Source organism: Gracilinanus agilis, chromosome 4 (genome assembly GCF_016433145.1).
Source record: "Gracilinanus agilis isolate LMUSP501 chromosome 4, AgileGrace, whole genome shotgun sequence".
Lineage (NCBI taxonomy): Eukaryota > Metazoa > Chordata > Mammalia > Didelphimorphia > Didelphidae > Gracilinanus > Gracilinanus agilis.
The window spans coordinates 343,826,001-343,843,286 of NC_058133.1; the positions used below are offsets into that span (position 1 = coordinate 343,826,001).

A 17,286-nucleotide genomic window follows, 5' to 3' on the forward strand; every position below is an offset into this window, starting at 1 on the left:
CGCAGTGAACCAATTTCTACTTCCTCAGTGATGTACTTTATGGAAATGTAGAGTTATATGAAGAAAATTCTAGAAATAGATTTTTATTTTTAACACTTCATTAGAAGATTATCCAGCTCAGAAAAATAGGATTTTGATAAGTGCAAATAGTAAATTGTGGCTTTAAGCAGCAACAATATTCTGAAGTACTCAAAGCAAAGTGCCAGTCACATAAAGCACACTAAGTGTTCTCATTTTCCAGTTTCAGTCTCTCCTCTTGACCTGGTTGTCCTAGGAGGGATAAAAGTCGACCATAGGCTTCCCTGTTAAAAACAAAAAATGTAGAAAAATAAATTATGTGCCTTCTATTCCATTTAAGAATACCTCTAAATGGAGACCTTTGAAAAATGAGATGCAACAAGATGCAGGAAAAGGAACAATTCCTTTGGAATCCATATTTACTGTTTTGTTATAATTAAGGCCGATAGAACTACTGGAGACTTATTGGTTTGGCTTTGAGCAGCCCTTAATGAAATCAGAGTTACAAAGTGGCCTGTAAAATTTCATTAATCTACTTAAATAATATGGTGTTGAAGAGTCAGGGGATTTAAATAGGTAATGACATTCATCATTTAATTCTTATTAAGTGGATAATAAAGGTATGAAAATCAAATGGTGATTTTTTGGTATAACAAGCACAAATGGTAAAGGGAAGATAAATTGGAGGATTTCATTATGATCTTTCTACTTACTCCATGCTCTTCTCTAACATCTTAGATAAGAAAACTTCATTAGTTTATAAAATATTTTTAAAGGATCATTCTAGGAATATGATTTATTTCAAATACATCAAATAAATAGCTATTGCTGTCATATCATAGGCAATTCCTTCTGAAAGAAGCTTTTTAATAAGTAATGTTTTCTTTTACCTCTAACTTTTCTTTACTTCAAAGAAATTAAATAATTAAAGACAGAATAATTACTTAGAGCTTTTTCATTTGGCTTATAAAATTCCTACATCAGGTTTGAGCTACAAATTAATATGCAAAAAGAAGTATCATGGAATGTCATGTTTCGGGTTGGAAGGGGACTTAGAAGTCACCCAATCTAACCTTCTAACTTAACAGATTTAACAGAGGAGGAAATTGGGGCTAACGACTCCAGTGAAATGATTTGTCCAAAAGGTACGCAGAAAGTCCGATGGCAGAAGGCCAGACGTCGCCCTCAGCCCTGGGGACCAAAGGAAGGTCAAACAAAGTCCCTGACCTCAAGGAGCTCACATCCTAAGGCAGAAGGCGGCCATGCAGAGAGCTCTGCACACACACGCCGCACACAGCGCAAGTGGAAGGGAACCTCAGAGGGAAGCACTATTCGCAGAGCGCAGGCTGCTGGGAGCCGAGACTCGAAGGCAGGCAGCAACTAGGGCCAAAGCTCTGAAACCAACTCACTGGACTCTCAACGTGGCACCTTTTCTATGACAACATGGATCAGTGAAATAATATTATTTAACATTGTTAAAAACCAATTTAATGGTCATATTCAATAGGCCAATGTTATTTAATTGGAAAATTGTTACATACATGCTTATATGTAGGAACACACAGTTGCCATGGCTGTAAAGGTGACTTTTTTTTTCAAACATTTAGATGGATACAGATGAATACCAGGTTTGGAATCAGAGACCTCGGTTCTAATTTGGGTTCTTTAACTTGCTACCACCTGTGTCACCTAACCTCCCTGGGCCACAGTTTCCTCATATATAAAATTGTGTGTTCAGATGGAGCCTTTGGAATCGATGTTAGCTTTTGATATTCTCAAAACAGGTAGTCTGCCTTCAGTCAGCTGAGAAAGTATGTGAAAAAGCTAATCTCATTGCTTTATAATCACATGACGCTGCCCCCTCTTCTTAGCTTTCCATGAGATAACTTGGGCACTGACCTCAATATTCTCTAGACTTTGTGTCAAATGACTTGGTCATTTATAAAACTCAATCCTACCCTCAAAGGTCACTGGTTTTCCATTGACATGGAATGTAACACTACAGGTTCTAAAGGTGATTCCAAAAAAGAACTTGCAAAAATGTTCTAAGTAATCATTTAATGAGTGTGTAGCTTCCAAATGTATCCAGTATGAAACAGATGACACTCATTTGGAAGTGTAATTTTTGGTGATTATGTTAAAAAAATAAATCTCACCACTTTATGCATGCTCAAATTGAGAAAACTTTTATAATTTAAAAGATTCTGCTTAACACATAACAATTCATAAGCACAACTGTTCAAATTTATACTATAGAAACTTATAATAAATGTGGGTTTTACTGTCATTGTCCAAAAGACCAAAATAAAATTATAAAACATACCTTTGTGCAATATTTCTGCCAAGGCCTTGTTTAAGTTCAGAATCCTTCAGGCACTGAGTGAGTGTGGAAATCAAACTGGTAACAATCTGCTGGTCTAATTCTGCCACTTTTTCTAAGATGTTATAAACTTGTTGCTCATATATCATACTGTAGTCTTGGACAAACTGCCTGAAAAGAAAACAGGAATATTTAGGATTATCTCTACAGTGCTATTGTTCAGGCCAGATTATGCTTACCAGTGCATTGTAACTTGAACACTTTTAGAAAATCACTCCTAGATGGGTATTCTAGGAATTTTACTAGAAATATACTTAAGAGGACAGATTATTTTTCTCCTAATGAAAGGGCAATTGTAGATACAGGAACAATTAAAAAAAAAAAAACATGCCTTCTGGTGTAGGTGAGGATTAAAGAGGAAAAAGCATAAAGGATATTTTAGGAAATTTTTCCATTTACTCCTAAAGTTTTCTATTGTTCCCAATCTTCCGCTCTCAAATGAAAGAAGTCAAAAAAATCTGCATTGAAATTTTTTTCCTGTGTCTTTATGTTTATGTTTGAAGACCCTGTCAAAAATTAATAACATATAATTCTATCTTCCACAAATTTTCATTCTCCTTTTAAAACAAAACCATCCAACATGGTACATTGTTCAAAAACAATACACACATGATTAAAACAGAAACTCTCCTTTCCCCTCATTTATATTTTCCAGAAATTCTACATTTTTAGTTTGATAAATTACAAGATTACTAATTATATTAAATCCAGAGCAAACCACTGGTCAAGAGAAATGAGAAACTGAAGGCTATATGATGAGAAAGAGCTAAAGCAATACTGAATTCATTTTAATTCATGGAATAGGCATATGCTCAAAGGGAGAGGGGTTAAAAAAAGGACTGGCTTTGAGATCAAGAAACCAGTGTCTGAGTGTCTGGGGGAAGCTAGGTAGCTTAGTGGATAGAGAGTCAGGCTTGGAGATGAGAGATAGTTTCAAATCTGGCCTCAGATACTTCCTAGCTGTGTGACCTTGAAAGCACTTGGAACTCATACTTAGGAGCAATTCTAAGATAGAAGGTAAAGGTTTCCAAAAAAAGAGGAAAAGAAATCAGTGTCTTAGTACCAATGGCATTTAATAGCTACGGAATAGTGGACAAATGATAACTTGCCTTTCCCTTAGTTTTCATCCTCTGTAAAAAGGGAGATAATAATATCAGCACTGCCTAGTTTGCAGGATTACTGGGAGGAGAACACTTTGTAAACTGAAAAAGTCCCATATACACGAAGGGTACAGGTAAAACTGAACTCCAGATAATTATAATCACCTGGAAACTAGATGTGGAAATGCACCTGTCTCCTTCAGAAGGAGAGGTGGGAGGCCATGGATGTGCAATGCTGCATTATGCTGTCAGACTGAGGTGATCAGGTTGCCTGTTTTTCTTCACTATTCTCAAGAGAAAGCTCAGTGGGTAGAGAAGGAGGGGAAGAGGTATATATTTGGAAATGATAGCAATGCAAAACCAAAAGCATCAAACTTTTAAAAAAACATGAATTATCTTAATCTGCGTTCAACAGATTGTGCAGGAAAGAGAAATGGGAGTTTTCTATGTGCTCCCACTAAAGGATGTATAGTAAAAGGTTCTAGAGACTTCTATTTTTGATCCTGAGGGTCCTATTTACCCAGCTCTAAAGTCTGTGCACCTGTCATCATGACTGCAGCTCCCCACCCTGCTCCCGCCTAACCCATGTCAGCATCTCTTCTCTACAAAATCCACAGGTAATCTAAAGTCAGTTCAGGTACCTTTTCCCTGCCTTTAAAACAAAAATACAGGGTAATAAAGCTGCCGAGAAGACAACAATTGAAATACTATAAACAAATAGTAACACATTATGTTTGGGATAATTAGTTATTTAAAAAACATGTTGGCTGTCAAATGGCTTGCAATAGTTTCCTTGCCAGTTGGCATATTTTCCAGTTACCTAAACACAGAAGTCAGCTGGGTGGCAGGCTCTCCTCCTGACCCTGCTTGGCAGGCTTTTACAATGTGGTCCAGGTTCTCAGTGGCTAGCCTTTTAACTAGGAGGAAAAATTATAGCATTACACAGTTTGTCTGAATTGACCATCTGGATACCATTTTTTATGAAGACTTTATTCTCTTGATTTAGAAAAATAGGCTGCTTTCTTAAAGTATATACCTCCTTCTTTTGGTTTTCTTGAGCTGAGGATCAAGTAAGCAAAAGCTCATAGTTTTATTTTTTTTTATATCGACTTGCATAATCCAACTTGTGCCCTGCCCCCTTGCTGCCTAGCCTAACATGCAGGTAATAAATGACATAAAAGGAACATTCTTTGCTACTAGTCCACCCCAAATTGTCAATGGCCTCAGGCATGTGGGCAAAAAGCTATTTGCAAGGTGGCTCTGCTTCTCTTCCCCCACAAGGACTCATTTATGGAACTGCTCTCTCCTCAACCCATCTTCCCTCAGAACATATGGCAGTGAAATCATAAAGCAACATTTGTATTCAAATATACTAAAGATTGACTGAAAATAGGTTGCTTTGGAACAGCCTGTGAATCTAATAGTGTGTTCTGCAGTTTATTCTCTTAAAAGTGCCAGCCCCAAGATTTCAGGTTCAAAATCTTAACTTCTAAAAAACTAAATAAAAGCTAATAATCTATAAAATATAATTATAACTATAATGAAGATGTTCTATTGGAAAAAAAAACAACTATATAACACACAACTTCTAGTGACAACATGAAAAGGCTATTTTATATCTGAAATGTAAACTTTAAAACCCAACTAGTGAGATAATGAGCACACTTTTGGGGGTGTTAGTTCACTGATATTTTTAGGACAGATAATGGAAAAAGCCAGGGGCATCAAAAGGGATATTTTAATTAAAGAAGAGAATAAATTACTTCTTTAGCCAGATAACTTGAGGGTGGAGGGAAGGGAGAGGGCAGTGGCAACTGAGGAATGTTGTACTCTTTTCTCAGTAATTCAAACTAATATAAAACATTAGGATGAAATTCCAAAGGGTTTAATTCAATAACCATTTCTTAAGCTTTTATGAGCAAGACACTGGAGTAGGAGTCAGAAACCACAAAAACAGTCTTTATCCCTAAGAATTTATTCTATGAAGAAAACAAAAGATGTAATTTTAAAAATATTAATGATGAATATCACACAGAGGGCAGTGGAAAAGCATAGCATGGGTTTGAGCTGGCTGCAATATATAACCAATGAGGAACTCCCTAACAGAATAGAAATAAAGGATGTTATCAAAGAATTATATTAGAGAAAGAAACTATGAGTTATGTGGTGAGAAAAAGGGAAGACAAATGGATATGCAAAGTTGCTCTATTGGTACCTTTATGATGTCAGAAGAAGCTCTGTGGGTGGACTATGTGATAAACATATCAGAGGACATGAATCTGAATAGCACAGAATGGGCAGGGATTGATGGATTTGTGATCTGAATCACTAGAGGAAAGTATCCAATCAATGAGATTACAGATCCATTTGAGTGTATAAATTGAGTGAATACAAAGTAGCTTCAGAAGGGACAGAATTAATTTTAAAAGCCTTTCCTACTGACTAGGGAAACTTATAAATTAATAGGTTTTTGTTTTCTTTTCTCCAGTTTCTTTTCTTAAAATTTTCAGTTTTGAATTCTCTCTCACCTTTTCCCCTGCCTCTTGAGAAGGCAAGGGAAAAAACCCCCAAACTACAAATATGTATAGCCATGCAAAATATATTTCCATTATTATTCATTAACCTCCTCCCTCAAAAAAAAAAGGAAAGAAAACATGCTTAATTTGTACCCTAAGTCCAGTGGCCCTCTGTTAAGAGGTGGACAGTATGTTTCATCATGAGTCCTCTGGAATTTTGGTGGATCACTATATTGATCAATTACCACATCTTTCAAAGGTGATTACCTTTATAATAGAGCTGTTATTGCATGAAATGTTTTCTTGGTTCTGCTCACTTCACTCTGAATCAATTCATATAAGTCTTTTCAGGTTTTTCTGAAATCTGCCTTTCCTTATTTCTTATAACACAATAGTATTCCATCACATTCATATAACTTGTTCAGTAATTTCCCAAATGATGGGCATCCCCTCAATACCCAATTTTTTTTGCTACAACAAAAAGCTGCTATAAATATTTTTCAACATGTGAGGGTCCTTTTCCTTTTTCTTTGATAATCTTGAGGTCAGACATAGCAGCAGTACTGTTGGATCAGAGTCCTTTAGGCATAGTTCTAAATTGATTTTCAGAATGATTTACAGCTCCACCAACTGATAGGTGTGAGGAGGTACCTCAAAGTTGTCTAATTTGCATTTCTTTCATTATTAGTGAATTTGAGCATTTTTCCATATAACTACTGAGAATTTAGATTTCTTGAGAGTAAAGGTTTTACTTCTATGGAAGTTTATTCACAGCAGTTTTAAAGAAATTGAATAGTCAGTTTGAAATAGTGTGAAAGAAATTGTGGAGGAGAGATAAAGAGAAAGATGGTAAGGAAAATTTCTTTCATGGGATAATGGTTTCAACTGTTATTTTATATAGAATTTTATAAATAGTCTGGGAAAGAGACTGAGTAACAAGTGAGGGGAAATTGAAGAATCTTTTCTTGTCATGGTGGTAAAAGATCTAGAGAAGAAAGAAAGAAAAGATGAAAGGATTTTTCTTTCCTGGTGGAGATGTTTTAACCTTTAGCTTGTAAAGATGATGAAGAAAATTTGTGATAAGAGACTGCTTTGTTTTCCAAATGGACTGAATGATGGAACTATGTTTCCAGAAGTAAGGAGAAGTAATCTGCCATTGTGATAATGGCTAGAAGTAACTCTGTGGCCTTTCTTATAGCTAAAATATTGTAAATGTTTATGTTTTTTAGTTATTATTGATTACATTATTAATAAATAGTAAGTAACCTCAATATTGATTTATTCCTAGGATATTAGAGGTTTTGATACATATTAGCAATTGCTTATGAGGTAAAGTGTTAAAAAATTGAGATGGGAAGTCTGAGCTAATTGATTAATGAGGAAGCTATTCCAATTTTATTAAATAAAAAATATACAAACTGATACAAAATCCTTAGGGGAAGAGTTACCCTTGAACTGAGGATTAGAATGAATATGGCCATGTGTCAAGTAGAAAGCTTATGAATGACCAACAGTGAGTGTAGTCAGTCCAAGAAAAACTCCATTACGAGCAATAGAGAGATAAGTACTTTCAAGAGGAAAAAAACACTAACAATTAGGGAAATCAGGAAAACCTTGGTGTAGGAGGTGATACGTGAAGGATGCGACCCTGTTAGAGAAGGATGAAGGAGGTTTGCAGTTTAGAGTCAAGGGTACCATCTCTGCCAAGGCATGGAAAAGAGGGACGGAATGCTATCCATTAGGAGCAATGAAAGAAACTCAACACTAAAGATTTGGCCAATAAATGAACTGTTTATAATAGTGCAATTTATGAAAATAATTTACTACTGAGACAATGAGGTACCACGATAAGGTTGGTCACTATGAATTTTTCTTCCAAAGGAGGTCATAGAACAAAGAAAAAGTTCCATTTCAAATGCCTTTGTTTGTCTAATGATGGTGACACAGAGGCTGAAAAGATGGTAGAAGTATGGTTGGTACTCTAAATGTAAGACCATTGCTCAATTACACAGTCTACATAGTTGAGGAATTAAATCATATCTTCACTGATATTCTTATTCTCAACTGGACCAGAAGAAGGAATTCCCAAGGATATAGGAAAGAATGACTAAAAGATGGTTGTTAGAGAGGTAAATAAAAGAGTAGACAGTATTAATTTTAATGTGTGTCCAAAAACAAAAATAAATTTTATTTTATGAGAACCATAAAGTTTACACACACACACACACACACACACACACACACACACACACACACACACACACACACACACACAAATTGTAACTTGTGGGAGAGAAATTTTGGAAGAATTCAATAAGCCCCAACTAGTTAAATCAACATATGTTTTAACACTTAATGACTTACAGAGATAAGTAGGCATAATGGAAAACAAGGGAAGGTACTAGAAAATATAGCTTAGGATTAAGAAATAAAAGAGGCTAGGTCTAAAACTTATGAACTAGGCGGAAGCCTCTTACCTATGCTTCCTTTAAGAAGAGGCTTGGGAGGTGTTCACAAGGTAAACAGTGAATATCACAAAAAATGGAACTGCCTATTTATATTAATAAGTAAGACACAACTGAATACCAGTGAGAAGTTATTTAATGAATGAATGTACTGCCCCAAATAAACAAATAAATAAATGATCAGGTTAAAGTGAATATCAGAATTGACATATAATAAAAGCAGCTTCAAGCTGACCGATTCAAATAGTTACTGACACTAATAAATTGGAGTAGGTGTCAATAGAGACCATAGCCATTTCTTTTGAAGGTTTAATTGATATAAAGTAATTGTCTAGAAATCCTTTCAGGTAGGAAGTACTGGATCTGTTTTGCTTAGCAGAGATATGAAAGTTAAAGACAACACCAGCTTAGAATATAAACTCATCTGTAAAATCTTTATGGAGGAGATGGGTGGGGAACAGTGAACAATGCTGAGCCAGTGAAAAGAAGTAGAGAGAAAAATGAGTTTATATAAAGCTTGACAGGAGACATAAATAAACTAGATCATATCCAAGAGCATTTAAAGTTTAAGGTTTAAACTTGTAGGGGAAAAAAAAGGAAAAATGGAAATGAAATTTTAAAAACGGCAAATAGGTGGTATAGAGTGGGAAAGTGCAGTGGCCTTGGAACCATGAAGATTTGAGTTCAAATCCCATGACCCTGAGAAACCCACTTAACCTCTCTCAGCCTCAGTTTCCTCACCAGTAAAATGGAAATGATACTAGCACTCAGGGCTATTGTGAGGAGCAAATAAGATACCTTACTTATAGCACTCTGCAAACCTTAAAGTACTACATGAGTATTAGCTATAGCATTATTACCAAAATCATTGTCCTTGATGTCCTTCAGTAACATTGGAGCTACCACATTTGGATTCTCATATCATGATGCCTTGTGCAGTGCATGAGAAATCTAAAATAGCAATAAAGACATCAAAAACAGGAAGCACAGTTCAAATAGGCCAGGCCAAGAGAAAAGTGGTCTATGCTAAAGAGAATTTCACTTGAGATACTAATATAGTGAAACTAGACTGAGGAGTCAGGAAAATATGGTTTCAAATCCTACCTCCAATACTTACTAGGTGACTCTAAGCATGTCACTCAACCAAGCAGGGCATAAATTTCCTCATCGGTAAAATGAAAGGGTTGGATTTGATGGCTTTTCAGGTCCTTTCCAGTTCTAAACCTATGATTCTATATTTGAAAATTATAGACATTATCTCTATTGAGAAAAGGGCATTTAGAAAAGGTAGCAACAACTTACAGCAGCCCACAGCTTGTGCTTATTGTTTGGGGATTATAAAGCAGTTGTTTGGGGAGATTTTAATATGGTAGGACACTTTAAACAATCTCTACTCTAAGGGCTCCCTTTAATAAACTCTATTGTCTCCCTATCATCTCCAGGATCAATGCTAAAATCCTCCATTTGGCTTTTAAGGCCTTTCACCAATTAGCCCCTTTCTCCTTTTAGTCTTATTGTACTTCGCCTATTGCCTTGTCTTCTATAATCCAACATAGTGCTTCTTGCTACTCCCTCACACAGGAGACTTTTCACAGGATGTCTTCCCTGCCTGGAGTCCTCTCCCTCTATCCTCTGGCTTCCTTTAAGTCTTAGCTCAAAACTCACTTACTTCCCTTTTCTTTTCTCTTTCCTTGTTGCCTGACTGCAGAACAGAATATTGTAGGTTCGTCTCTTACCTGGCTCGCCAAACTGTAAAAATGTATTTTGGGGAGCTGCCCAAGGATATTCGTTGGATGACATTCTCTAAAGATGGAGTCTGTCTGGGCTACTCTTCTATCCCCCTTACTGAGAGGGCATGAGGTATCTCTGTGGAAGGGTATGTCTACAGAGATTGAGCAAGTGACAATAGCCTGATAAGGGTTTCTTCTTGGGGATAAAGATGTTGGGTTCCAGGCTTAGCAGCCTAAAGAACCCCCTTTTAATCAGACCACCTTGCCTGGTCAAGGCAGCACAGCAGTGGGGATTGACTGATGGAGCCAAGCCTCAAGCTGCTGCCTCTTCCCACTCTTATGTTCCCTCTGTATCCCTTTTTCAAGGTCTTTATCTGACTGCTTTTCAAAGTTTATTATTGTTGGTATCAATATTGTAGGATGGCGGAAGGGCAGTGATATTAGGGGGATCCCTGAAACTAATTCCAATTAAGGTCCTTCTTCCAGTGATCACACCAAATAGTGAGACCGAGAATTCACCTTTCCTTCCCTATATCTTATCCCTAAGCTAAAACACATAGGTACTGAAATCAAGGGGTCTTTGTTTGTAAGGCAGCCAGCCTGTGTCTCCTTGGTTAGCCTAAGGCCTGGGGGTGTGGGGGATGGTGTTGACCCTTCGAGGTCCTAATGTGTCCTGGAACTCTTCCTTGATGGTCTCAGGTTAAATCAGGAACAACGCAGGTTTCAGGGTGTCCTACTATCTCCAGAAAAATCCCTTTTAGGCCTTCTTTGGATCGCAAGGTCTCCCAGGCTCAGCCGTTCTCTGTCACTCATCTCTGTTCCTAAATATTCCTAAAGGCTTCATTCTTGCAATTCTGTCCTTACAATGACTATAACAAGATGGCACCCATATGCGTGAAGATGATACAAGATTTCTTGGTCAACAAAATACTGTTGTGTGAGAAATACTTGACTTATGGATGATCCTCTGATAGTTAAAATCAATTGAGACATAAGAAAAGGAAACACCAAAAGTGTTTGCCATTTTCATAAAGGATGTTTCATGTGGATTCTTCATCATTATCTTCACTAATCTACAGCTGGAAAGGATCTTAGAAGTAATTTAGTCAAAACTGTCCATTTTAACTTTTATGTCTTGCTAGACTATACATATATATGTAAACTGCATGTATATTTTCTAAGGGTAAAGAATGTTTTCAGAGGTTGATAGGTGGGTGGATAAGTGGGTACATAGTGATATAAAGATTTAAAAAGTAGATCAATAAAATATTTTTTAAATGCAAAGGAAAAAAGTATAGGAAAGGACCCAACTTAGGGAAATTTCATTAGTTTTACTAAACTCTATATTACAATTCACACACACACACATACATATATACATACACTTGTTATATCTACACACAAACACATTTATACAAATCTATACATACACTTCTAAAATTTCATAATTTAAGTTTTTTATATAATCTTTTCTTGTTCTGTATATAGTGAAATATTTTCATTTGTTGATGGCTATTAATTTGTAACAAAATTTTTTCAAAAACTATATGGTCCAAGTTGGAGATTCCCTATAATGAGGTCCTCTATGTACCCCTGGTAACATGATACTGTGCTGATTGCTTTAAATGCTAAAACTTGCAGAGCCCTACAAATGTGGGTCAAAATCATTTAAAATGAAAAAAATTTAAGTGTGCCTATTGTTTCAACAAGGCTATACAGTTGAATGAATAGCCTATAAAATTGATTTTTAGGTATCTCTATCTTAGAAAGGAACTATATACATGTACAATGAGCTAGGATTGGAATTGAGTAAGAACAGACAATATTGATAGCATTTGGGAAATTACACTATAACTTCAGCAACTAAAAGCTTCTTCTTAAAAATAAAACAAAACTCAGTAAATAAATTTCTGGTGATGTCCTATGGATGCACATCAAAACACCACAATCGCCAAGGAATTAAAATTGTATATCATTTAAAGGGCAATGAAATGATTAGTGTAAAAATATTATCAAAGGGATATGATTGAAAAAGTAGATGGATCAGTCATATAGTGTGAGTAAGAGATAAACAATGGAGAGCCCACATGCTACATTGATATATGTACATGTCCAAAGGCATAGGGGAAAGCCCCCTAGTATGTTCCATGAGAATTTATGGGAGAATAAAGCCTGAGAAGGCTTGGATGAGTTGCCATCAGAACTGCTAGAAGGATTACCTACATTGATGACATCATGGATCCACTGAAGGCATGTGGAGCCATAATATGCATGAGCAAAAGAAATATTCAAATTACAGATCCTTGAATTATATACTAAAACTTCATTACCCTGATGAAAGACAGCGTATTATAGGGATTAAAGCACTAGGACTCAGAGTTAGGAAGACATAGGTTTGATTTCTGCCTCAGACACTTACTAGCTTGTGACCCTGAGTAAGTATCTTAAATTCTGAGCCTCAGTTTCCTTATCTATAAAACTGGGATAATTACAGCATCTACTTCACAGGGTTGTTGTGAGAATAAGATAAAGTACATGAAATGCTTTGCAAATCTCAAAGAGCTATATAAATGTATATATTTATGTAGTAATCTTTCTATTTTATTAAAAGGAAAAACACAAACTCCTACTCCTATTCCTACTTTGATCCTAGATACAGACAGGCATATTGAAAACTACTATTTACTAAGTAATATCTAAAACAATGGCCTTGCATTTCTAAGTGTTACTGATTTGCCTTCTGTAAATGAATTTTAAAATATCCAAAGCTCATTCAGAAGTTATGTTGTTATATTTTATTTTGTAAACATGTGGGATATGATGAAGAAGCCTGAATCATACATGGATCTATTTCATCAGCACAACCTAGAGATGCTTCTGTGATATCTAAAATGGGATGTGTTATGGAAAAAAAAAAGTCTAGTTTCTTAAAGGGCATATAAAGATTTATGAGGCAAGAAAAGCATAAGGAAAAGAGCATATTAGATTGCCATCTACAAAACCATGGTTTACTAACATCACAGTACAAAGCTGCCAAAGCACAATCCAGACACATAGTATTTATGCTTAGGGAAAAAATAATTATCTTTAACAAGTCTTCTAAAAATCCACATGTCGTGTATTGAAATTTTGATTTAATTAATATGAAATCACTCTTCTTCTCCCTATATATCCTTGGGGAGAAATCAAGCATTTTCTATGATCTTCCAAATGGCCCATTTCACATTAAGGCCTCAAGGAGCAACAATTTTCTCTCTAGCCAAGGACACAAGTCACTGCTTAATGCTGCTCCTTCAGCTGGCAAAAGAAATCAATGCAGGGATCCCTGGAGAATCCTATACGCCACCAACATTGATGACATGACCCATTTACTCACAAGAAGTGAACAGCAAAATTCAATTCCTGAACCTTGATCCCATTCATGATGGAGCACTTTACAGTCTTTGAAACAATATGCTGATCATGATCTTGTACTTTTAAATGGCTTCACTGTCTTAAAGTCTAGGAATATATACAAGAAACTACTTTTCCTGAAATTCAAGGATTAAGTGGGCTCTCTATAAAGGGCAAAGGTTCTGGGAGAAGAAACTATTTTACAGGTTTCTATTTTACTCATTTTATTCATTCATTACTAAATTGTTGTTAATAAAGGAGGAAGGAAATGCTTTTTAAGCACCTACTTTTGTCAATGCCCTGTATTAAGTCCCTTAAACATCTACTCTGCGCTAGTCACTGAGTTAAGCCCTTTACAAATATTCTCTCTTTGGTTGTCACAACAATCCTATGAAGTGGAGATTATTATACTCCCCATTATTCAGTTGAGGAAACTGAGGCAGGCAGAGATGCACAAATAAGCTTTGTGTAGGATAAACAGGAAATAATTAAAATAGGAGAAGTACTAAAATGAAAAGGTTTGGGAAATATATAAAATAAATATATATTATGCATATATTATATATATTAAACAAATATAGAAGATGAAATTTTAGTTGAGTCTAATGGAAGCTAGGGAAGTCAGTAAGTAGAGATGAGAAGGGACAGCATCCCAGGCATGAGGGACCAGAGACAAGACGTGGAGTGAATTGTTCAAGGAAAAGCAAGGAGGCCAGCATCACTGGGTTGAAGAATACATGGCAGGGAGGAACTATAAGAAGACTAAAAGGGTAGGTGGAAACTCAGTTATGAAAGCCATGGAGACCAAATGGGATTCTGGATGGTGGGCGAATGGAGGAGCCATTGGAGTGGGAAGAGACTTAAGGCAGGCCAGTTTATTAACAGGCTTTTGTAATGGTCTAGTCAACAAGCAGCCAAGTCATAAAAAGTCTTTGGATGCTACATTCCATTATTGTCCCTACTGGGTTCTCCCTACCAAGTTTGTTATATTGCTTTACATATTCTAAATGCCAACTAAGTGACTTTTTAAAAAGAACACTAAAAAGCTGGTTATGACATGGAGAACAAAAGATACAATAAAAGAGATTTATGAAGTTTCCGAAAAGACTCTATCATAAAGAATATAAATATTATTTGTTTTTGCTTGGTTTCTGATATTAAAGAAATCCAGTCTTCAGATAAGACTTATACTAATAGTTGTAAATGGTCAAACTAAATAACATTTAAGCTATTTGGTCATATGACATAATGTATATATAGCGATTTGCAAACCTTACAGCACCATGTAAATATCAGCCATTCCTCATCATTACCATCATTTGTACAGCTGGGAAAAATAGCTAGGGGTACTCTTGAACATGGTAAACCAATACCATTATTTTCCATTTGTGTAACCAGAGAGGTTACCCCCTCTCTAGGCCAGTTTCATGCAGTGGCTCATGTTTACAATGCTTGCTACTGTGGGGACCAAGGCAGGTAAATTGATTGAGCTCAGGAATTCTTTAACCCTCACTGAAGCTAATTGGGCAGCCATACTACATGGGATACCACATGGTAAGTATTGGGGAGAAACAGAGGAGAGACAAGGATATTAAGGAAGGGTGAACCAGCCCAGGGCAGAAATGAAGTAGGTAAGTTTTCAAGCTGATCAGTAAGTAATGGAATTGGACCCAGGAGTAGCTATTGCACTTCCAGCTTGAGGGAGATAGGAGATGAAGTCTCAAAAATAAAATAAGGTAAAATAAAATGACCTATAATGTCACTATTTACTCTAGGTATTATGGTTAAAAAAAAATTCAATACATGTAAAAGAGACAGTGTAGTGGTTCCTGGGCAAGATGTTTATAAAACTTTAAAGCACTGCATAAACATTGTCATTATTCTATAATAATAAACATACTAAAAAGATTAGTAAACTCACCCTGTGGTTCATTGACCAAGAGCAAACATTTCAATATACTTGGTAAGAGCTGTTTCATATCATCAATGTCCATGTTGGTTTTCTTAAAAAGTTCAAGAATAAAAGCCAGAATGGATGCTAAGCGAGGAGGTGGTGACGTCCCTTTAAACTGAATGTAGGATTTCCTAAAAAAGAAATGTGAACATATTTCATTCTGGTTATAGCATAACCGAACAACATATACTTTCAAAATAATCAAAATGAATGATATACAATTTATAAGTATTAATCTAATCTTTTTTTTAAGGTACATGATTATATTTTACTGCATTTCCTTGTGATGGCCTGATACACAAGAAATGACATTTCCAGTATTTAGATTTAGAGCTGGAATGGATCTTAAGAGGTCAATTAATCTACCCCATCATTTTACAGATGAGGAAACCAAGGCTTAGAACGGGCAAGTCAAGATCACATAGGTAGTAGGTGGAAGGGCAGAGATGACCTATCCTTAATAATTGATCTAAGAGATCCCATTTTGTAAAATTGTATGACTGGAACAGGAGGTAGACTCAAATGAAATAATATTCCTAAGTCTCTTAGTGCCTGGGCATAGTAGGCACTTAATTATTTATCCTTTCCCCTTTATTTCTTTGTTGTGGTGAGAAGTAGAGATGACAAATAGTTCAAGGAGGGGACTAATATCCACAAAATGGAGAGGGCTAGGGATTGGCCCCCAAGTGTAGCTCCCCTGATGAAGATCTATGAAAGAAAATGGACAAGAATTACAAGGATGACAAGGTACGGATTAGTTGTTGTGGTTCCTTCTTTGTTTTTGAAGAGGACCAATGACATCACAAAGGTGATGTCTTGACTCCTACGTGAACTGGATTTAAGTTAGGCAGAGTTACACAAAGTCATCAACTTCATTCCCTCATGCAGTCATCCAGAGGCAAAACAAAACTCAGGATGACTGGTGATGCCTGGGATCCAGCGGACACCTTGGCATCTTCAACGTCTGACCAAGCTCTAGAAGCTTCACAGTGTCCGTTTTGGTCATGTTCATGGCTGTTGGAACAAATTCTTCTCATTCATCTATCCCAGAGAAGAAGTCTTCAAATGCTTGGGGGAGAAAGACCCAACTCACCAATTGGTTTGAAGCCTGTTGATTACTCTCAATGCAATTTATCCAGTCTGCTGAGACAGTTTTATTAGGATGTGGCCATTGCACGTGCTTTAAATTCTTGGAACTACAAGTGAGAGTTGGGTGACATGTAGACACCAAAAGGGGACAAGCAGTCTTAAAAAGAGCTAGATAAGACCTCACATCAGAGTTGCTCATTGTTGCTGAACCCCAGTTCATACATACAGTTGCAATACAACACAGTTGCAATATGTACCAATAGAGGAAATACCCATGTTAAAAAGATTATAGATCCAGTGATGTACTAAGGAATTATGTGTCCCTCTAGTGTTCTGTTCAGCATCTGTGCTTATCATATGGTATGAAAACTATGAATATTGACAAAATGAATTTTTAAAAATTAAGCTTTGCTGATCACAATTACTGGAAATGGTACCATGTCCCACATACAAACAGGATAAAACTGATTTCTCTCTTATAAAGAAAAAAAATTAGGAGACAAAAAACTCAAACTCTTATAATAAGTGTGTCTAACAATGGTTACCATGCTACATCCTAGAAATTTCTCTTCACAGAAAAGAGTGATATGTTTCATTTTCTATTCTCCTGGACCATTATGGATTTAGGTACCCAAATGTCA

General features: G+C 36.1%; 1 protein-coding gene across 1 annotated transcript in view; it reads right to left on the reverse strand.

Annotated features, from left to right (window-relative positions):
- Window positions 1-220: 220 nt before the first annotated feature.
- The window catches only part of MMS22L (MMS22 like, DNA repair protein), a 155,232-nt gene continuing 138,166 nt past the window's right edge, over window positions 221-17,286 (reverse strand). The window contains exons 21-24 of the mRNA XM_044674364.1: window positions 15,524-15,687; window positions 4,319-4,415; window positions 2,342-2,509; window positions 221-302 (exon numbers count right to left, since the gene is read on the reverse strand). Coding sequence (XP_044530299.1) covers window positions 221-302; window positions 2,342-2,509; window positions 4,319-4,415; window positions 15,524-15,687 — 511 coding nt within the window. The remainder of the gene's footprint in view (window positions 303-2,341; window positions 2,510-4,318; window positions 4,416-15,523; window positions 15,688-17,286) is intronic.